The 16599-nt window shown below is 38.0% G+C and overlaps 2 protein-coding genes across 3 annotated transcripts in view; one reads left to right on the top strand and one right to left on the bottom strand.

The window, feature by feature from the left end:
- Positions 1-201: 201 nt before the first annotated feature.
- LOC134858608 (leucine-rich repeat-containing protein 27-like) lies at positions 202-11001 on the bottom strand. Of its 2 annotated transcripts, none has more exons than XM_063874586.1 (11): positions 10712-11001; positions 9285-9592; positions 8976-9106; positions 8653-8711; positions 7579-7731; positions 5111-5312; positions 3063-3203; positions 2379-2478; positions 1710-1807; positions 508-628; positions 202-408 (listed from the first exon to the last, which is right to left on the bottom strand). In XM_063874586.1, the coding sequence occupies exons 2-11, from the start codon at positions 9495-9497 to the stop codon at positions 295-297; spliced, it is 1332 nt and encodes a 443-aa protein (XP_063730656.1). In that variant the 5' UTR covers positions 9498-9592; positions 10712-11001; the 3' UTR covers positions 202-294. The 2 variants fall into 2 exon arrangements, with proteins under 2 accessions (XP_063730656.1, XP_063730655.1); XM_063874585.1 differs by having other exon boundaries at positions 9285-9484.
- An 868-nt stretch (positions 11002-11869) lies between these two features.
- LOC134858609 (serine/threonine-protein kinase 32C) overlaps positions 11870-16599 on the top strand; it is a 100628-nt gene continuing 95898 nt past the window's right edge. Inside the window, exon 1 of the mRNA XM_063874587.1 lies at positions 11870-12270. Coding sequence (XP_063730657.1) covers positions 12189-12270 — 82 coding nt within the window. The 5' untranslated portion in view covers positions 11870-12188. The remainder of the gene's footprint in view (positions 12271-16599) is intronic.

Genomic DNA, 16599 nt, shown 5'->3' with positions numbered 1-16599 from the left:
ATGGACAACTCGACGTTACACAGTAAACATGTATAAGTGCCATAATTACCTTTTACATGTGTGTATTGAATGAGAATAAGGTAAAATAAATATCAAACATAACTAGTTTGTACGATGGAGAGGATGTTTTGCAAAAGAGAAGTTTAAAACACTTACTTGCAAAGTAACAATGCTGTGATCTTTATTTTTATGTTCTGAGAACTGCAATGATCATCAACAAAGGTCTTAGTCTTTACAATCAATTTTGAGTATAAAAGTAACACCACAAAACCCATACAGGCATTAAAATACCTGTTACTTGTCAATAAAACTCGGCAAGTTGTCCCCAATGAAGATAGTAAAATGTTTCTGAAGATCTCTTCCCCAATGTTTCTTCCTCTGGAGAAGCTGAGCCTGTAGCTTCCTCATCTGTCATTCATAGTGGGGAAGAACACATGAAAAATTCAGATCAATATCCAATCATTTCAATATCGAAGAGTTGTGTGAATAATGAAGTATAGGCCTGACCTCCTCTACATCTTTCTCTGCAACCGCCATCTGCTCGGAAGCCGTGCCCCTGGGATTCCTTCGTCTCTCCTGCATCTTCTCAACACAGGCACTGATCTGCCGCTCCAGCTCACGGGCTGATCTAGAGGGTCATACAGGTCAAAAATCCGTATCAAAATACTGAATATTTAATTGCCAAAGCATTGCCACTGTTATTATAGCCTTCAGGTAGACATCTGATTCTAAATGCAAGCCTTTGAGTGAGTGTTTTCTCCTTAGTTACGATTGAATCCATCAATGGAAACAGAAAATGTGCTCTATCTGATCTGGTTGATCTGTTTTTTAGGCATGATGTTTCCAAAGAAGAACAAAAGAAACTGCTGATGGTGTGGTGGGAGTAAACTCTTTATTTTTGTCCACTAGATGTCTCTGTCTGTCCATCTGCATCTGCAAGGCTCACCATTGAGGACAATGCAAAATGCCATTTGGTGGATTCTTTTAGATCCTGTTTAAGTTGTGTGAAGAAATCACACAGCAGTGTTCTCATCAGGTTAATGGGTGACATTAACGTATTGTGCTTCATTTCCCTTATTAAATCTGTAACCACAAAGGAGGCAAAGGAGATTAGCGGTGTTAGGGGGGGATTTTCACATTTTGAGATGCTTAACACCAAACAAGGTTTCAAGTTAATATCAGGAAGGCCTTCTCAGTTTTCTGTATGTTCAAAGACAAAGCTACCAGTAGTAGTGACACGAATCAATTGCAATAACATAACATATTCCTGGCTAATGTAGCAAGTCTGATTATTATTCTTATACAGGCCCTGGTTTCAGATGGTTGTTCACCAGATTTTTTGTCTGGAGTAGACAGTATTTTGGTATGTTGGTCAAGGAAAACCCACTTGAAAATAAGCAATACACTACTTTCCTATTGCACAAAATTTCTTTTTGTTTTTATCTGGTTTGGTACATTTGATGTCATAGAGTTCTGGCACCAGAGGCAAGGTTAATAAACAGTGAAAATGTTAGGATGGGCACCTTCTTTTTATACCCATTACTTATTGAGTCAAGGAGCTGATAAATACCCTTCACTACTGCAGAGGTATTTGTCCTGAGAATGAAAGCTGATTGTAACCTTTCCAACTAAAGACAAAAGCCAGATGTTAGTGGGTGTTAGGGAGGATTGATTTCCAGTGGGAAATGTGCTTCAGAGTTTTCATTTACCTTGTCTCCTCAAACTCTGTGATGGACATTCCTGGTGACTGACTATGACAAGAATCACTGCCATGATCCACTATGGGCTTTGAATCCGGTACTGCTTCCTGTAACAGAGAGACAGGATGTTTATTATCATGTGCATCACTGTATAGCTTGGGTACATAAAGAAAGATACAGCTCTTACGACAATTCCTTCAAACAGCCCTATTGTGGCAAATGACCCCAATGCATTGTCTTTTTTCCTAGCTTTTCCAGTGAATATTCACGCTGATGTTGCTGGTTGAATGCAAACATTAAACGCTACACTTCAGCTGTATGCGTGGAAATGCCTCTGACAGTCAAATCACTCAGAACCGTCCATCTGCATAGTCTATATTTGGCGGCTGCCTGCATGTATACATCAGCTCTGACAGCTATATGTTGCTGCTGTGCGGTCACTGATGCAGCAAAACTCCATCGCACGCACGGCCATCTGTTGCTGCCTCCATGAGCACCGTCCTCAAAACATTCAGGAAGGCTCACTGACAATGGCAGTGCAACTATCTGAAAACTCACTCACTGGCATCAAAAGGTTTTACCAAATGCATTGTTCTCCATCCAATCTGGCAGAAGTGGTGCTCTATCGCCCCCTGGTGGTTGGCATGTGGATATTTAGGTGATGTATTTCACACGTACCTTATGGTTTCTCTGTTCGGCCTGCTTCATCTGCTCTGGCATTTTCTTCTTCTGTGGGATCTTTGCTTGGGTGCGCCACTTCTTGAGAGCGTCTTGGCTTCTATGGAAAAAACAGATTACAATTGTAATTGATATATGTCAAGGAAAATGCTTTGTGTGTTGTTTTTAAGTGGTTCCAAAGGGGTCTGTAAACAATGGTCAGTGTTATTAGCTCTACATTGTTTACATAGTATGGATCCCATACTGTGCCTCACGTGGGACAATCAGATACAATATATTATTTAATTTTATTTATTTAACTTTATTTTTAATTAATAAATAATGAATATTTGGATTAGTTCATCCAATAATTGTCTAAAATCTAGTGCAATCTTAAGACTTTTTAATCCCGGCTGAAAACATTTCTTTTTGCCGCTGCTTATAATTGAACTATTCTTATCTAATATTAGACTTTAACTTTTAGTCTTCATTGTAACTTGTATTGATGTATATGATTTAAGACTGTTTTTAAATACCTTTTTATAATGTGTTTCTGCTGCACTATTCTTAATGCCATCATTGTCTCTCATTTTTGTAAAGCACTTTGAATTGCCTTGTGTTGAAAGGTGCTATATACATAAACTTGCCTTGCAGTAGAATGCTAAATGGGTATATTCTATTATTCAACCCAAGGAATAATCTTACTTTCTCCTCTGCTCGACATTAGCCTGATTCTCGTTCAGCTCTTTGATTGCAGCCGATCTCCTTTCTTCTGGTCTCTTCCGATGCTGAGAGTCAAACAGTTGAAGCTCAGGAATCGTTGCGGCCTTGGTGGCAGCCTTTTTTCTGACAAATAAATTGAAACAAAATGCTTTTATTGGTATTGCTCTCCGGAGCTCCGAGTCCTAGGGGAGACAGCCGGGGAGATTGTTATCACTTGGTCTAGTCTGCAGAGAATGTCATTAAAAAGTGTTTTGCTATCCTTTTTCCAAGGCACCATTTCATAACAATCCAAGCCTCAGCATTACATCTATCTGCAGAAACAAAACGTAGGCACCTCCTCTGTCCGGGGATTAGATACCAACAACACTTTCAAACTTCATTATTCAGGCAGAATAATATCTGTCGGGCATAAACCCTTTTCTCCTCAGGTATGCGGGGTATTTTCAACACAATAATAGCAGCAGCAGTTCAATAAATCACTGTTTTATTCCCTCTGCACCCATTAAAACATATTTCGCTGGCCTACATAAATCCCTTTTTTGGAATGAATGGTTTGACATTTTGGGAATAAAGTGTATTCACTTTCAGGCGGAAAGATAACAAAACAAATCTCTACCATATCTTTCTATTGAGTATGAAGCTATAGACATCAAGTAAACTTAGCCTAGCATAAAGCCGGGTCATATCTAGGCTATGAATGTCCAAAGGTAACACAATCCACCTAGCAGCAGCTTTGAAGATCACTTAGTTACATGCCATATCTATGGATCTGTGGATCTTAGAACAGCACCTCCCTTGAAATGTTTAAACGTAAATTAAAAACCTATCTTTTTAATACAGATTTTAATTTGGGTTAACTTTCAATTCTCACTGGTATCATTGTTTTACTGTATTTCTTCTGTTTTGCTTTTATTTCACATTTGTATCTTTTTTTCATCTTTTTAAAATTGTTTTATTTCAAGGTTTCAAGGTTTCAAGGTTTTATTGGTCATATGCACAGCAGATACAGCGTATATGTTGGCAATGAAAATCTTATGTCGCGTGCTCCTCCAACAACTCAACATACATGGTGCAAATAAGATAAATAAAACCTATTTTAATTTCTTGACAGCGTCACTTCAAGGGAATTTTATTAGGATCACTGTTGATGCCTTAGATTGTTCTTTTATTATTATTATTATTATTATTATTATTATTATTATTATTATTATTATTATTATTATTATTATTATTATTTCTTTTACAGGGGGCTTTATGTGCAGGTGCCTTATGTTTCAAGCCTCCATGCTATGCTAAACTAAGCTAACCATATAATCTCCTCTGCTGTAGCTTCATAGTCAAAGTAAACTTTATTGTCAATTCCTCTATTTGTGTTACACAGACAGGGGGATCGAAACTCTGTTTCTCACCATCCCAGATTATTATAATTATTCTATGTTAAGAGACATGAGATTAATATCAGTTTACTCTATTAACCTTTTGAAAAAAGCTAATAAGCAATCCCCTTTCTAGTAAAAAAATACACTAGCATTCAACAAAAACTGATCCTGGATTAAATTAAATTAACAAAATGACTGTCGCAGTTTTAATCATGTGGTTACCAGTGTGAATCAAATCAAAATATTTTGGTTAGGTTTAGTGAGCATCATCAGTATCATGGTGTAGCTCCAGGGAGAGGGCAGTGCCGCACGACTAGGTGACTAGATGGAAGTGCAACCGTTGACGTAGCGGACAACTCAAGTTTTTCACAGAGCAGTGTGCTCAAAATTCAAATTATTTCAACTTTAACAATGCTCACCTCTGACCTTTTGACACACAACCAAACAGAGAACAGCTGTTTGTCACACTGCAAGCTAACTTAGGTGCCTTCCTTAATTTTAATTTGAAGTAAATGTGTGATAATTAAGTAATTTTTTAGCAGGCCAGATTGATTGAGCACTATATAGCACTATGTATATCGCAGTGTCAAACTATAACAAAGGAAAAGCAATTGCCTTAAAAATCTCTTTCAGCCAAATACCTTTACTCACCTCTTGACGATTGGAAGCAGTGGAGGCTTCTGGTCTCCGTCGCCCTGAGCTGTTGAGCCCAGCTCAGCTCTGTCCAGCAGGATCATCTTGTCTTTTAATTCCCTGAACCTCTTCATCTCGTCCTCATCCACCGACTCATCCTGCTCCTCGGTGTTGGACCCCATCAGCTCCGACAGCTGGAGCTTCTCCACCACTGGCAACTCTACCAACGAAACAACCATGGCAGCAAGAATAACGGGGGGGGGGGGGGGGGGGGGTAACAATCATATCTGGTAGAAGCACATGATGAATCGAGATTTACTGACTTTTCTTTCCAGCCACCTCAAAGATTTCTGCATTTTAACAACAACTTCACATAACCAATAACAGGAGGTAAAGGTTCCCCTGTTATTGTAGAACAGAAAATATGTAAATTGCACTTAATTATAAAAATAAGGGGGAGAATGTCATTTCTATCCAAAAAGATAGACCCTGATGACAAAGCTGCAGGCTTGAGAAGTAACGGATTACATGTAACGGGATTACGTGATCAGGATACAAATCAAAGGTAGCTGTATTCCCTTACAGTTACATAGAAACGGATGTAATCAGATTACTGGTACATTATTTGAAAATGGGGATTACTGGCAGGATGACAATGTTGCAATACATTTTAAAATAAAGATATATATATTGGAAGTAGACGTAGTGCCTGAATTTTCTTATGGGTTTTCATTTTGGATACTTTCATTCTTTTTTATATTTAGTTTTTGAATGCAGTAGATAGACACCAGATTTATTAAACCACCAACAACTAATTAAAATGTTGAACTAAAACAGGATTTGTAAACTATAGTGTTCCGCAGGCTTTGCCTTAACTTAAGATGACACATTGTTGTCTTCCATAATAAACTTATTAAAAACATCTTATTGATATTTATTTTCTCTTTTAATTGATTTGCTTTGCATTTAATATTGAGGTAATCCAAAAGTTACATTACTTTTATATTGTGTTACCTAGATAACGTTACCTCTAGTTATAGTAACTAAATACAGTTTGATAGTAACCCTCCCAACCCTGCATGTAAATACTGCATTTTTCAAATCTGCTACCTTACATTCTGAGCCAATTAAATGGAAGTAGAACCCCCCGGGATACCTGCAGCCCTGTCTGTGTTAATAACCGTGTAGGCAGGGAGATAAATGTTTTGACGGAGGGGTTTGGCGCTGCTCATTGTGCAGCAGCAGCCTCTCCTGTGGAGGGCTGTCTTGGGCTTCTCTCAGTGATTACCTCCAGACAGCACTTAGTGACAGAGAGCTCCTTTTTAGAGCCCCTAGGTTATCGATCACTTTCATCTGGATAAAAATATTACAGAGCTGGAACAGAGCAGGGATGGGGGGGGGGGGAGCAGGTCGGCTGGCACGCGCTGTCTCCAAGGGAACAGAAGTCACACCAGTGAAGTGGTACCAGGGCAAGGAGCTATTTTTGTGGCCAGCCGTCCCATCTTTCACAAAAAGAGAACAGATGGCTGGAATGCACGTGCATACTGAACACCTTGCTGCTGCACTCTTCAAAGTTAAGGTGCCTTTAGTAGAGGGTGCAGGAACGTGTTCGGAAAGGAGTTAGCATTTCAGCAGCGGCAGCTCGTTTGTCTCAAAGTCAGTGCCTGAAATGAGGCCTGTGGTAAAAACAAGCTTAAGAGATTTTCACATTTTGTGACACAACATAAAATACATCAGTAAATATCAAAGCGAGTGAATGTCTCAAGCTTTTTATGCCTTGAGAAAGTGGTTGCTAACAAGTGGCTAAATTAAACTACTAAACCACATCACGCTAAAAATGAGTCCGCCTTTAGCTTAGCAATGCTCACGGAAAGTCATGCTACCAGGCTGTAGTTCCTTTGAAGATAGAGATAAGAGGAAAAAACAAATCACTACGATATCTGTCTATCAAGCATGAAGATATAGTCAGCCAGTAAGCTTAATTTAACATAAAGCCTGAAACAATCTAGCCTATCTATGTCCAAAAGTAACAAAAACTACCTATCAGCAGCTCCGAAGCTATTTACAGGCTATATCTCAATTTTCTAAAGTAGGCTTTTTGTGTGGATGCCTTATCTTTCCAACCTCAGTGCTATGCTAAGCTAAGTTTAACATAACATCTGCTGGCTACAGTTTCTTATTCCATGTGCGGAGATTTGTGAATTTTATCAATTAACATTTGGAAAAAAAGCTAGAGGGCAAATCCTTTTTCTCTTAAAATGTGTTTGCTTTTTAGTTCTGGCAATTAAATGTACACAAACTATTATTAAAGTGGTTTTCATATATGAGGATTATCCTGCTGAACGAGACGTTTGCCACAGATCTTACTTTCTGTAATATCAAAAGATCCAATTGTAAAATCAAATTGGCTTATGTTAGAGTAGCCCTTACTATGCTAACTTCTGGGTCAGCCTACAAAAATACGACATCACTGGGACTCTTTTTACCTGGGGAGATCTTTCTCGTGCTGACTGGCCGTTCAGCCATTACGGTGCGGAGGTACTGCAGGATGCTCTGAAGCCCCTGGTTGACAATGTCTTGTGGAGGGAAAGTGATGGGGCAGTTCCTCAGGTTTAGGCCTTTAAGGGTAATCAGATTTCCTGAAAAAAATTGACAATTAAAGTATACATTAGGATATGTTTACAGGTGTTTGCATTAAGTTGACACAAATGCAAACATATACAGTACATATTATTTTACAATGAGTTTACACTGCAGGAATAAACACACTGTATATTCAAAGAATAAGACATCACTTTTTCTCTTTCTCAAAACACTAATGTGATGATAACTCATGCACAGATGCAGGTGTGAGGCAAAGATAGAAATTGCTTTGCCATTTAAGCAAACCATTTTTCCCCCCTACCTAGAATGGAAGAAAAATGGAGGCCAATGTTACTTTTGTGCATGTGTACGTGCCCTAACAAAAGACATTCTGTATTCTGAAGTAGCCTGGAATCGTTGTCTCTACCACCATTGCTGTAGTCAGGAATCCTTTGTTGTTCATCGATCAGGAGGTTTTTACCATATTCAACACATTAAAGAATTGTTTCTCTGATAACTTAAGTCCAGAAGTCTGTTGACTAAAATAATTTACCTTAAAAGAGTGGATTGGAATTAAAGTTAATTTATGACAACGTCTGGCAAACAACCTCAATGCCGACGAATGCACAGAGGATCAAACAGGGATACTGGTGACAAGATAAATGATTTCTCTAGGTTTTAAAATTGTGGGAAACCTCTGGAAATGTAAGTAAACAACTCAACATGATAGGTATTTTTTTTAATTGTAATGTCACATCTCATACCTTTATTGTTGTACATGGCAGTAACATTGTCTTTTCAACAGTTTAAGTGACAACTATTCCTTTTGTGGAAAAATACCTTTAATAAGCTTTCATTGCATGCAGTCTACTTAGCCGCCAGTAAGGCTTTGTGAAAGTGATTAAACAGGAAAACGGCTTGTTATGTCAGAGGCTGCAGACATTTACTGCTGGTAAAGGCGACTAAACTCATCTCACCCATCTCTGCTGGTAGCTCGGAGATTGGGTTTCCCTCCAGAAGTAATGTTTTCAGAGACCTGCATGAGCAACATCACAAATTGTTAGATAGTTGACAGGGGTACGTTTGAGTCTTAAACTGAACACACAAGGAAAGTGGACAAAAATAATCACATTTTGCCACACTTTGGAACCATTAATTAGATTTCCAGAGCCATATGGCATCAAAGAGAACTCTCAAACAGGAATAAATCATATCTATAAAGGTTCTGATATGTGACATGGGAGTGGATGAGGGATTTGGAATAAATCAGTATATTTCATTTCAAAGAGCAGTTTCATACCTGTGCAGGCCAATTTCAGCAGGGAGCGATGCAATGTGGTTATTTCTGAGGTCCAGCCACAGAAGGTTGGGCAAGCTGATGAACATTGAATCTGGGATACTGGATATCTGGTTGCCTTCAAGATATAAATACTAAAGATGAGATAATAGGCGGTTATAATGATTGATTTACCAAACAACAAATCATACTGATATATAAAATGGTTGGCCTTATTTTCTTGTGGATGCATCACTGATTTGTTTGCTTGATAACCACCACAGCATATGTAGCTAGGTGGGCTGACAGATGCACAGTGAAGTCACAACTGACCTTTAGTGTGCAATTTTTCAAAATACTTTCTGCGACATGCTTCAGCTGCGTTCTGCTCAGACATAATGTCTCCGTTGAATAATGTTCTGGAAGTTCCTGTGCCTCTTCATCCTCAGGCAGAATGTGGGGAGTCTGCCGTTGGACAACACTGTTCCCGAACACAAAACTTAGCTGCAGGTCAGGAGCCTCCTCCTCCTTCTCTGGGGAAGACATCGTGGAGACAAGTGTTGATGAGATGATCAGTATACACAGAGCATTGTTCTGGCATGTTCAGGTGTCTTTGTGCATTGTTTTCTTCCTCACTGTGTCTGGAAATGAGAATGTTTATGTAAGAATCACATTGCTGTTTCTCGTCTGAACAGCTGAATTCTTAAAGTGAGATTTTAAATTGCCTATCAGATGTGGTGGGATGTTATATTAGATTGTATAACAAATGTAATTAAGTCAATTTAATCAAGTAACACAAGTAGAACATATGTGTACTCAGTGGTGTATAGTAACAAAGTACATTTACTCAAGTATGTACTTAAGTACAATTTTGTAGTATTCTCAATTAATGCTACTTTTTACACTTACTCCACTACATTTAATTGACAGCTTTTGTTACTAGTTAGATTAAAATGATTAGCTAATACAACATATAAATCAATTATTTAATAAACTTTGAGATATATTTATAGTTTAGATATCAAGCAGCAAGATATACAAAGTACAAAGTTCAAGTCAGCTCCACCATTACTAGCCGTAGTAAAAACACATGGATATTCCTATCATTATCCCAGTGTATGCATAAGGAGGATACTTTAAGTATATTTTGATGCGGATACTTTTGTACTTTTAATTAAGTAAAGGTTGAATGCAAAACGTTTACATGTAACTACTTTTAAAATGTAGTATTGCCACTTGAACTTAAGAAACAACGCTGATTACTTCTTCCACCGCTGTGTGAAGTTCACTACACCTAAAGCAACATATTGGGGGCTGCTTTTTTAAATGATCTCCACTCTATTAATCTGACATTTTAAATGACTTTGCAGATTAAGATTAATAATACAAAGTTTCTGTTTTAAGATAATAAATGATGATGTATTATTATAGTTTAAGCTACCCAGCAGAATATTGAGTATTGCAAATGATCTCCTTCATTAACAGCGGCAACATGAAAGAGATGGACCAATTAATGCATAAATAAAGTCATATAAAATTCATCTTTAAAGGGCAATTCTGCATAATGAGTAGATACTCTCATTACATTTGGAGGCCAATACATTTGTAGTTTTATTTCAGTAACATTTGAAATGCACTGCAGTCATAGTACTTCTTCATCCACTGCCTGCAGTGTTAGCTTTTCATTCACTAATGCTAACTAACATTAGCTGATATTAGCCAACAATTCAACTACTGTACAACCGCCGTATTTATCTTACCTGAAATGTGAGTAAACATCTTCTAAGCATGTGAGCAAAACTCGGCGTCTTCTTAAAACAAACACTTTATAAAAAGTCAGTATAATATGCCATACTTATTGTTATGCTAACTTTTAGACAACGCCTCACGAGTTTGACGTCGTAACCATGACAACGAGGTCAACATAAACTACGGCAACCGTCCACATGCAAACAAAGCGAACTGCATCCATAACGCATCCACCAGGAATTGTTTCAAATACAATTATTCGTTAATGTGAGCAGGTCACATGCCGGAGCTACGTTGAACATCATTGTATGTATTTCATAATGTGTAAGTGTAACAGAGCAGATAGATCTGCTGTTCATTTACAGAGACAAAGTGTTAAATCCCTTTTTCTCCCTCAGTGATCCGGGCACCACCCATCCATCTCCTAATGAGATTGTGGGAACATTAACAGAGGTTTATTTTGGGCTGGAGGATAGCAGTTATCCCCTGGTACCATGCGTTGAAAAGTCCACCTCAGTTCGTAGTGAGCTATCCTGGCTTCACCTATAGAGGCTACTTATCTGCTGATATTCACGGCAGTCTATGATACAGGGCTACGTCGACTACAGTCACTGGCCAGCAACTGTCACACTAGTCTCACAAGTGACAAGGTAGTGAGAGGACTAGAGAGTGGCTTCCGGTTGTACATTTCATAATAAAAGTCTAATTTGCAGTAAATAAAGAAAAACAGATTTAATTACACTAGAATCTTTTATTAAAGTTATAAATCTTGTTTTCCTTTTTCATTATTACTTACGTTCTATATAAAATAGTGTCCATAGTGCAAACGAGTTATTTATTTTGTCATCACAGTCATTGCTGTCATCTATCTAATGTTGTCAACATTTCATCATTAAGGTACTTAAATCATGATTAAATCGTTTTGCATATCACACTTGTCTGCTGTCAATTGTCATCTAAAATGACTGAACTACACTTTGAAATGACATGTTAATTGTTAAACTGTATGGATACTAAACACAGTGAAGCACTAATCATGCTGCAGATTTTTGCAGCACCTCTGCAATACTTCTAAGCTTTTATTTTTAAGGGGACATTGCCTGACTTCCTGTTTGCTTTCAGCTAACCATTTCTCACTTTATGCAGCTTTTACTCTCAGCCCTGACAAAACAAGAGTCTCTCGGTTTGGCTGGCAGGCTACCGAAGACAACTACCAGTGCCGAGTGATTAACGTAATGCTAACCTGACAACTGTAATAACCGAACAGTCTTTGAACTAACTGACATTCCGTCGGTGCGTGTTACATTGCTCTCGCCTGGTTAACAGAGACTTTAGGTGGCGTGGCTCATATTTTCGGTAGAATTTACATCGGATAAATTTAAGCGAAATAACGGACACAGGTTGGGTGAAATGTATGGTTAGAATATTTTGAGGAGGGAGTCAGCTGTAGTTTCTCCTCAAGGGGCGAGGAATGCTATCTGAGCATCAATGTTTCACTGGGGCAAGTGGAAGAAGAGGATGGGAGCCAACAGTTCTTCAAAGAGACCCGTTTTCGACGAAAAGGAAGATGGTAAGTGATGAAAAAGTCATGCACGCTTTACCATAAACCCTTTCGAAATAAATACGACTTTAGAAGTAAGAGACACAGTTATATTTGTTATTTTTTGACGAGAAGTGTCGTTATAAGTCAGCACTAGCTTGTTATATTGACAAAGTTGTGCTAAGATACTGAAGCTAAGTTGTCGAAGTTTCCCCCATGAGTGTAACTGTGAACAACACGTTGTGTTGAGATCTGACAGGAAGAGGAACATGTTGCCTCCATTTAACAGTGTAACTTTTTACCTGTGGTTTAATTAACCAAGTAATAACTAAGTACATTTACTCTAGTACTGTACTATTTTCACATTATGCTACTTTATACTTTTACTCCACTATGCTTTATAGGCAAGTGTTATACTTTCTACACCAACACATTCGGTTACTAGTTACAGATTTAGGTTAATAATACAAAATGTAAATTGAAACATATTATTACATATTATTATAGGTTAAGCAACCCAGTAGTGTGTTAAGTCATTAATAAATGAATTAACCCCACCTTTACCAAGTTTAAATTAAGAACACATTAATACATGAATCATTTTAATCAAATAAATGCATTTATTAGTTTATTCCACTCATGGCAATGATTCTAAAACAAAACATGTACACTTTATGCAGTTTTTGTAGTCCATGATGGAACAATGAAATATCTAGTCCTCAAAGTAAATTTTGCATAACAAGTACTTTTACTTTTGGTCCTTGGAGTATTTTTCGACTTTTACTTAAGTACAATTCTTGTATGCAGAACTTTTACTTGTAACTGAGTATTTTTACACTGCAGTATTGCTGCTTTTACTAGTAAATAATCTGAGTGCTTGTTCCACCTCTGCTTTTTACTAATAGACGGCTGTTATTATCCAGAGTTGACAATAAATGAAGCTAATTCACCCTAAATTTGTATTGTTATCACACATAATAACGCCCACAAAACGAACACTGACAGCATACAAATTTCCACTTCATATTAGCCCCCATGCAGATAGCATGAGGCAGAAAGTGCTCATACTGCGAGCAAATACGTGAATGCCTGAATGAACCCTTTGAAATATGGACTATTTCAAGAGAGATAGTTAATTGCATAATTAAGACAAGATTAGTGTCATGCATGGAAGTAATGTTAATTTATGATATCTTTTACCATGCATGGGAAATAAGCTTCTTGGATGTGCACGCGAAAGCACAGCACTGAATCTCTATGATAGGCTACAGAAATCCCGTTTTGCCACAGAATCATCATCATGTGCTGGACGAGAACCAAGCAAAACTTGATCGAATTAGGTCATTTCACCACGGGGATTCAGTCATATGTGTGTGTTTAGTATTCCTACATACAAGGATAACCTAATTAATGTTTCAACTTTTTGTCAATAGCCTTCAAATAGCTCTAATTCAGATGTCTCTATATGGGAGTGGTTTTTGAAAATAATGAGTGGCCCAGTGCTGTAAGTGGCACGTCCTTCTCATCCTTACAGCACTTAATGGTCAGAGCAGTTACTATATTAAAGTTTAGAGAGATGTTCTTGGACAATTTATTTTTTTCTATACTGTCCAATTAAAAGAGAAACCTTGAGAAACAGGCCAGAACCTCTCAAGGCTGAGATGGTAGAGAGATAGAGGAGAGAGATCCCGTACCATCATTATTATCAGACAGAAGTCAGTTTCCTCAACCTCCTATCACCAATATGAGGTGCCAGTTATGTATGACTTACAATTTTTTTTTACGGATGTGCTTCAATTGTAATCACCATTATTACGATACACAGATGTATAGATCATTAGAGAAAAACAGAATCCTCTGATTACATAACTGTGGATATTTGCTGCTTCCTTTACCGAGTATGTTTGAGCAGTGGATAAAGCAAGACATTTAAAGACATTGGGCTTTTCGGAAACACTGATTGATTCTTTACCCTTTTCTGACATGTTGTAGGCCAAACAACTCATCAATTATTGAGGGAATGAATCATCAGAATGATCAAATATTTGAGTTATACAGTCATACTTTGCTCATTGGTGCAAAGGTGTGTTTTTATGTATGAAAGCAGGATATAGATAGATAGATAGATAGATAGATAGATAGATAGATAGATAGATAGATAGATAGATAGATAGATAGATAGATAGATAGATAGATAGATAGATAGATAGATAGATAGATAGATAGATAGATAGATAGATAGATAGATAGATAGATAGATAGATAGATAGATAGATAGATAGATAGATAGACGGACGGACGGATAGATAGATAGAAGTACTTCATTGATCCAAATTTGGGTTTTGTTTTGCGTTGCAGCAACATAGAAAAAGCCATTGTACATTACAATAGAAATAAAACAGCATTTAAAAAGTTGGACAAATTATGTACACAAAATACAAACAAAAACAAAATATAATTAAGGATATTATATATACATAAAGACTGCATGGTATGGAATATTACATATAAATGTATAATGTACAGTATAGTTTAAGTCCAGTTATCACAGGGCCAATCAGCATATTGGAATGTTTCCAATATGCTGACATTTTCCCTCTTATGTTGGCCTTTGCTGATTGGCTGTTTAAACATAATGATATAATAACTTTTTTAAAAGTGCCTGATGTGTTGCTTAAACTTGTACACTAAATGCTAGGCTTAATCTGTGCTACAAACAACCCTGCAACCGCTAGATGTTGTGCAAACTAAATGCATTATATCCAAGCCGCTTCAGTCCTTGTTGAAAACGTCGTCCTCCCTTTTGGAGTCCAATGAACAAGGCTGACAGAGTTCAACAACCTTAACATCAGACTCAAGTAGGAGGTAGATTCTTCCGTGTGAAGATGAACCTCGACACTCGTCTCAGCGGTTATCATCAGCATATCCACAGACATGCTTATCTCTACCGATATCTGCCAAATTACAAGATGTGTCATATCATCCCTAATTTGAAGTATTCATAAAATGCTCCAACAAGGAGGTACTCTAAAATGTGTCCCTTGTTTTTATGCAGCACTAAAACACTCTTCTGCTGAAAACATACAGTAAATATGGAGTGGATGTGAAGTGGGTGTACGGCACACACACACATAAAAAACAGTGTTAATGTTAAAGTTTGATCACCATTCTACATCGGTTCCACTCCTCGTGTAGCAGCTGCCTCTCCCCCAGCCTGCTCATCTGTCAAAGAGCTGCGCAGCTCTGAGAACAGTCCGAGCAGAGCGTGGCGCACTGCATTGTGGATGCTGACATAGAGTCTAGATGTCTCTTGCTGCCTGTCAGGTCTCTTAGAAACAGTATCTGTTGGCTTCTTGGAAAACAGCCTCTGGCCTACATTAGGCAGTAATATTAGAGCAGCGTTGCGCTCAAAAGGCTGCAAACATAATCAGGCGGTCAGGTTGATGTCCAAGCGTAGCTGCCAAAAAGGCTATTTTGGCAGAACTTGATTAGCAAAGGAAGGCTGTGGAATTGATTTGAGGTGCATATCCTGCTAGCTTTATGCATTGTTTTCTCACTTTGACAACAGCGTTCATGCAGTCACTCGAGCACTTGAGTAATCATCAGCTAAGAGCAGTATCTTGTTTTTCTCTTTTGGTTGCCTGATTTTTTGGGTTTGATGAATTTAAGATTTACTGGACAATTTGTAGCCCGGGCATGCAACCAGCAGGAAGAGTTCAGAGTGATCACAGCCAAGAAAATAGTTCTGAACATTACAACCATGACAAGGAGTTTAGAGACATTTTGTACCCTCAGCTAGCCTGGCTCTTTCCTGACTGTTTGCTCAATGCTAAGCTAATCAGCAGCTGGCGGTATCTTCACATTTACTGAGACATCAGTAAATTTGCAGTAGGCCTATAGCTTCCTATCCAAATCTCAGTAAGAAAGCTTGTACCCTTAAGTGTTGAATTATTTTCTCTTAAGCAGTGGAGAGTTGGCTCTTTCAACACCAGTTGTATATGCTAATGAACTCACACATAGACTTATACCGTGGGTGCAATTTGTATCAAGTCTGCATGCTCATGTCCTATATACAGGTATATGTTCTATTGATGTATCGTGTGATATCTCACACGATACATCGGTGAGAAATCGCCATCAGCCGATGTTGGCCCTATTTACCACCATCGGCACCTCGGTAAATAAGGTGCCATGTGACGATGGCAGACGCCGATGTGTTTTGCTCAGTGACCGGGAGAAGTCGCGTGGGCGTCGTTGTTTAATAAATCTAACAGACCAAATCTGAAGTCCGGGCATCATGTTTTTGTTTTGTTTACAACTTGTTATTGTGATTTTTGATTAATTCATGTGAACAGAAAA

Source organism: Eleginops maclovinus, chromosome 22 (genome assembly GCF_036324505.1).
Source record: "Eleginops maclovinus isolate JMC-PN-2008 ecotype Puerto Natales chromosome 22, JC_Emac_rtc_rv5, whole genome shotgun sequence".
Classification (NCBI taxonomy): domain Eukaryota; kingdom Metazoa; phylum Chordata; class Actinopteri; order Perciformes; family Eleginopidae; genus Eleginops; species Eleginops maclovinus.
This window is presented reverse-complemented; position numbering and strand designations above follow the sequence as displayed.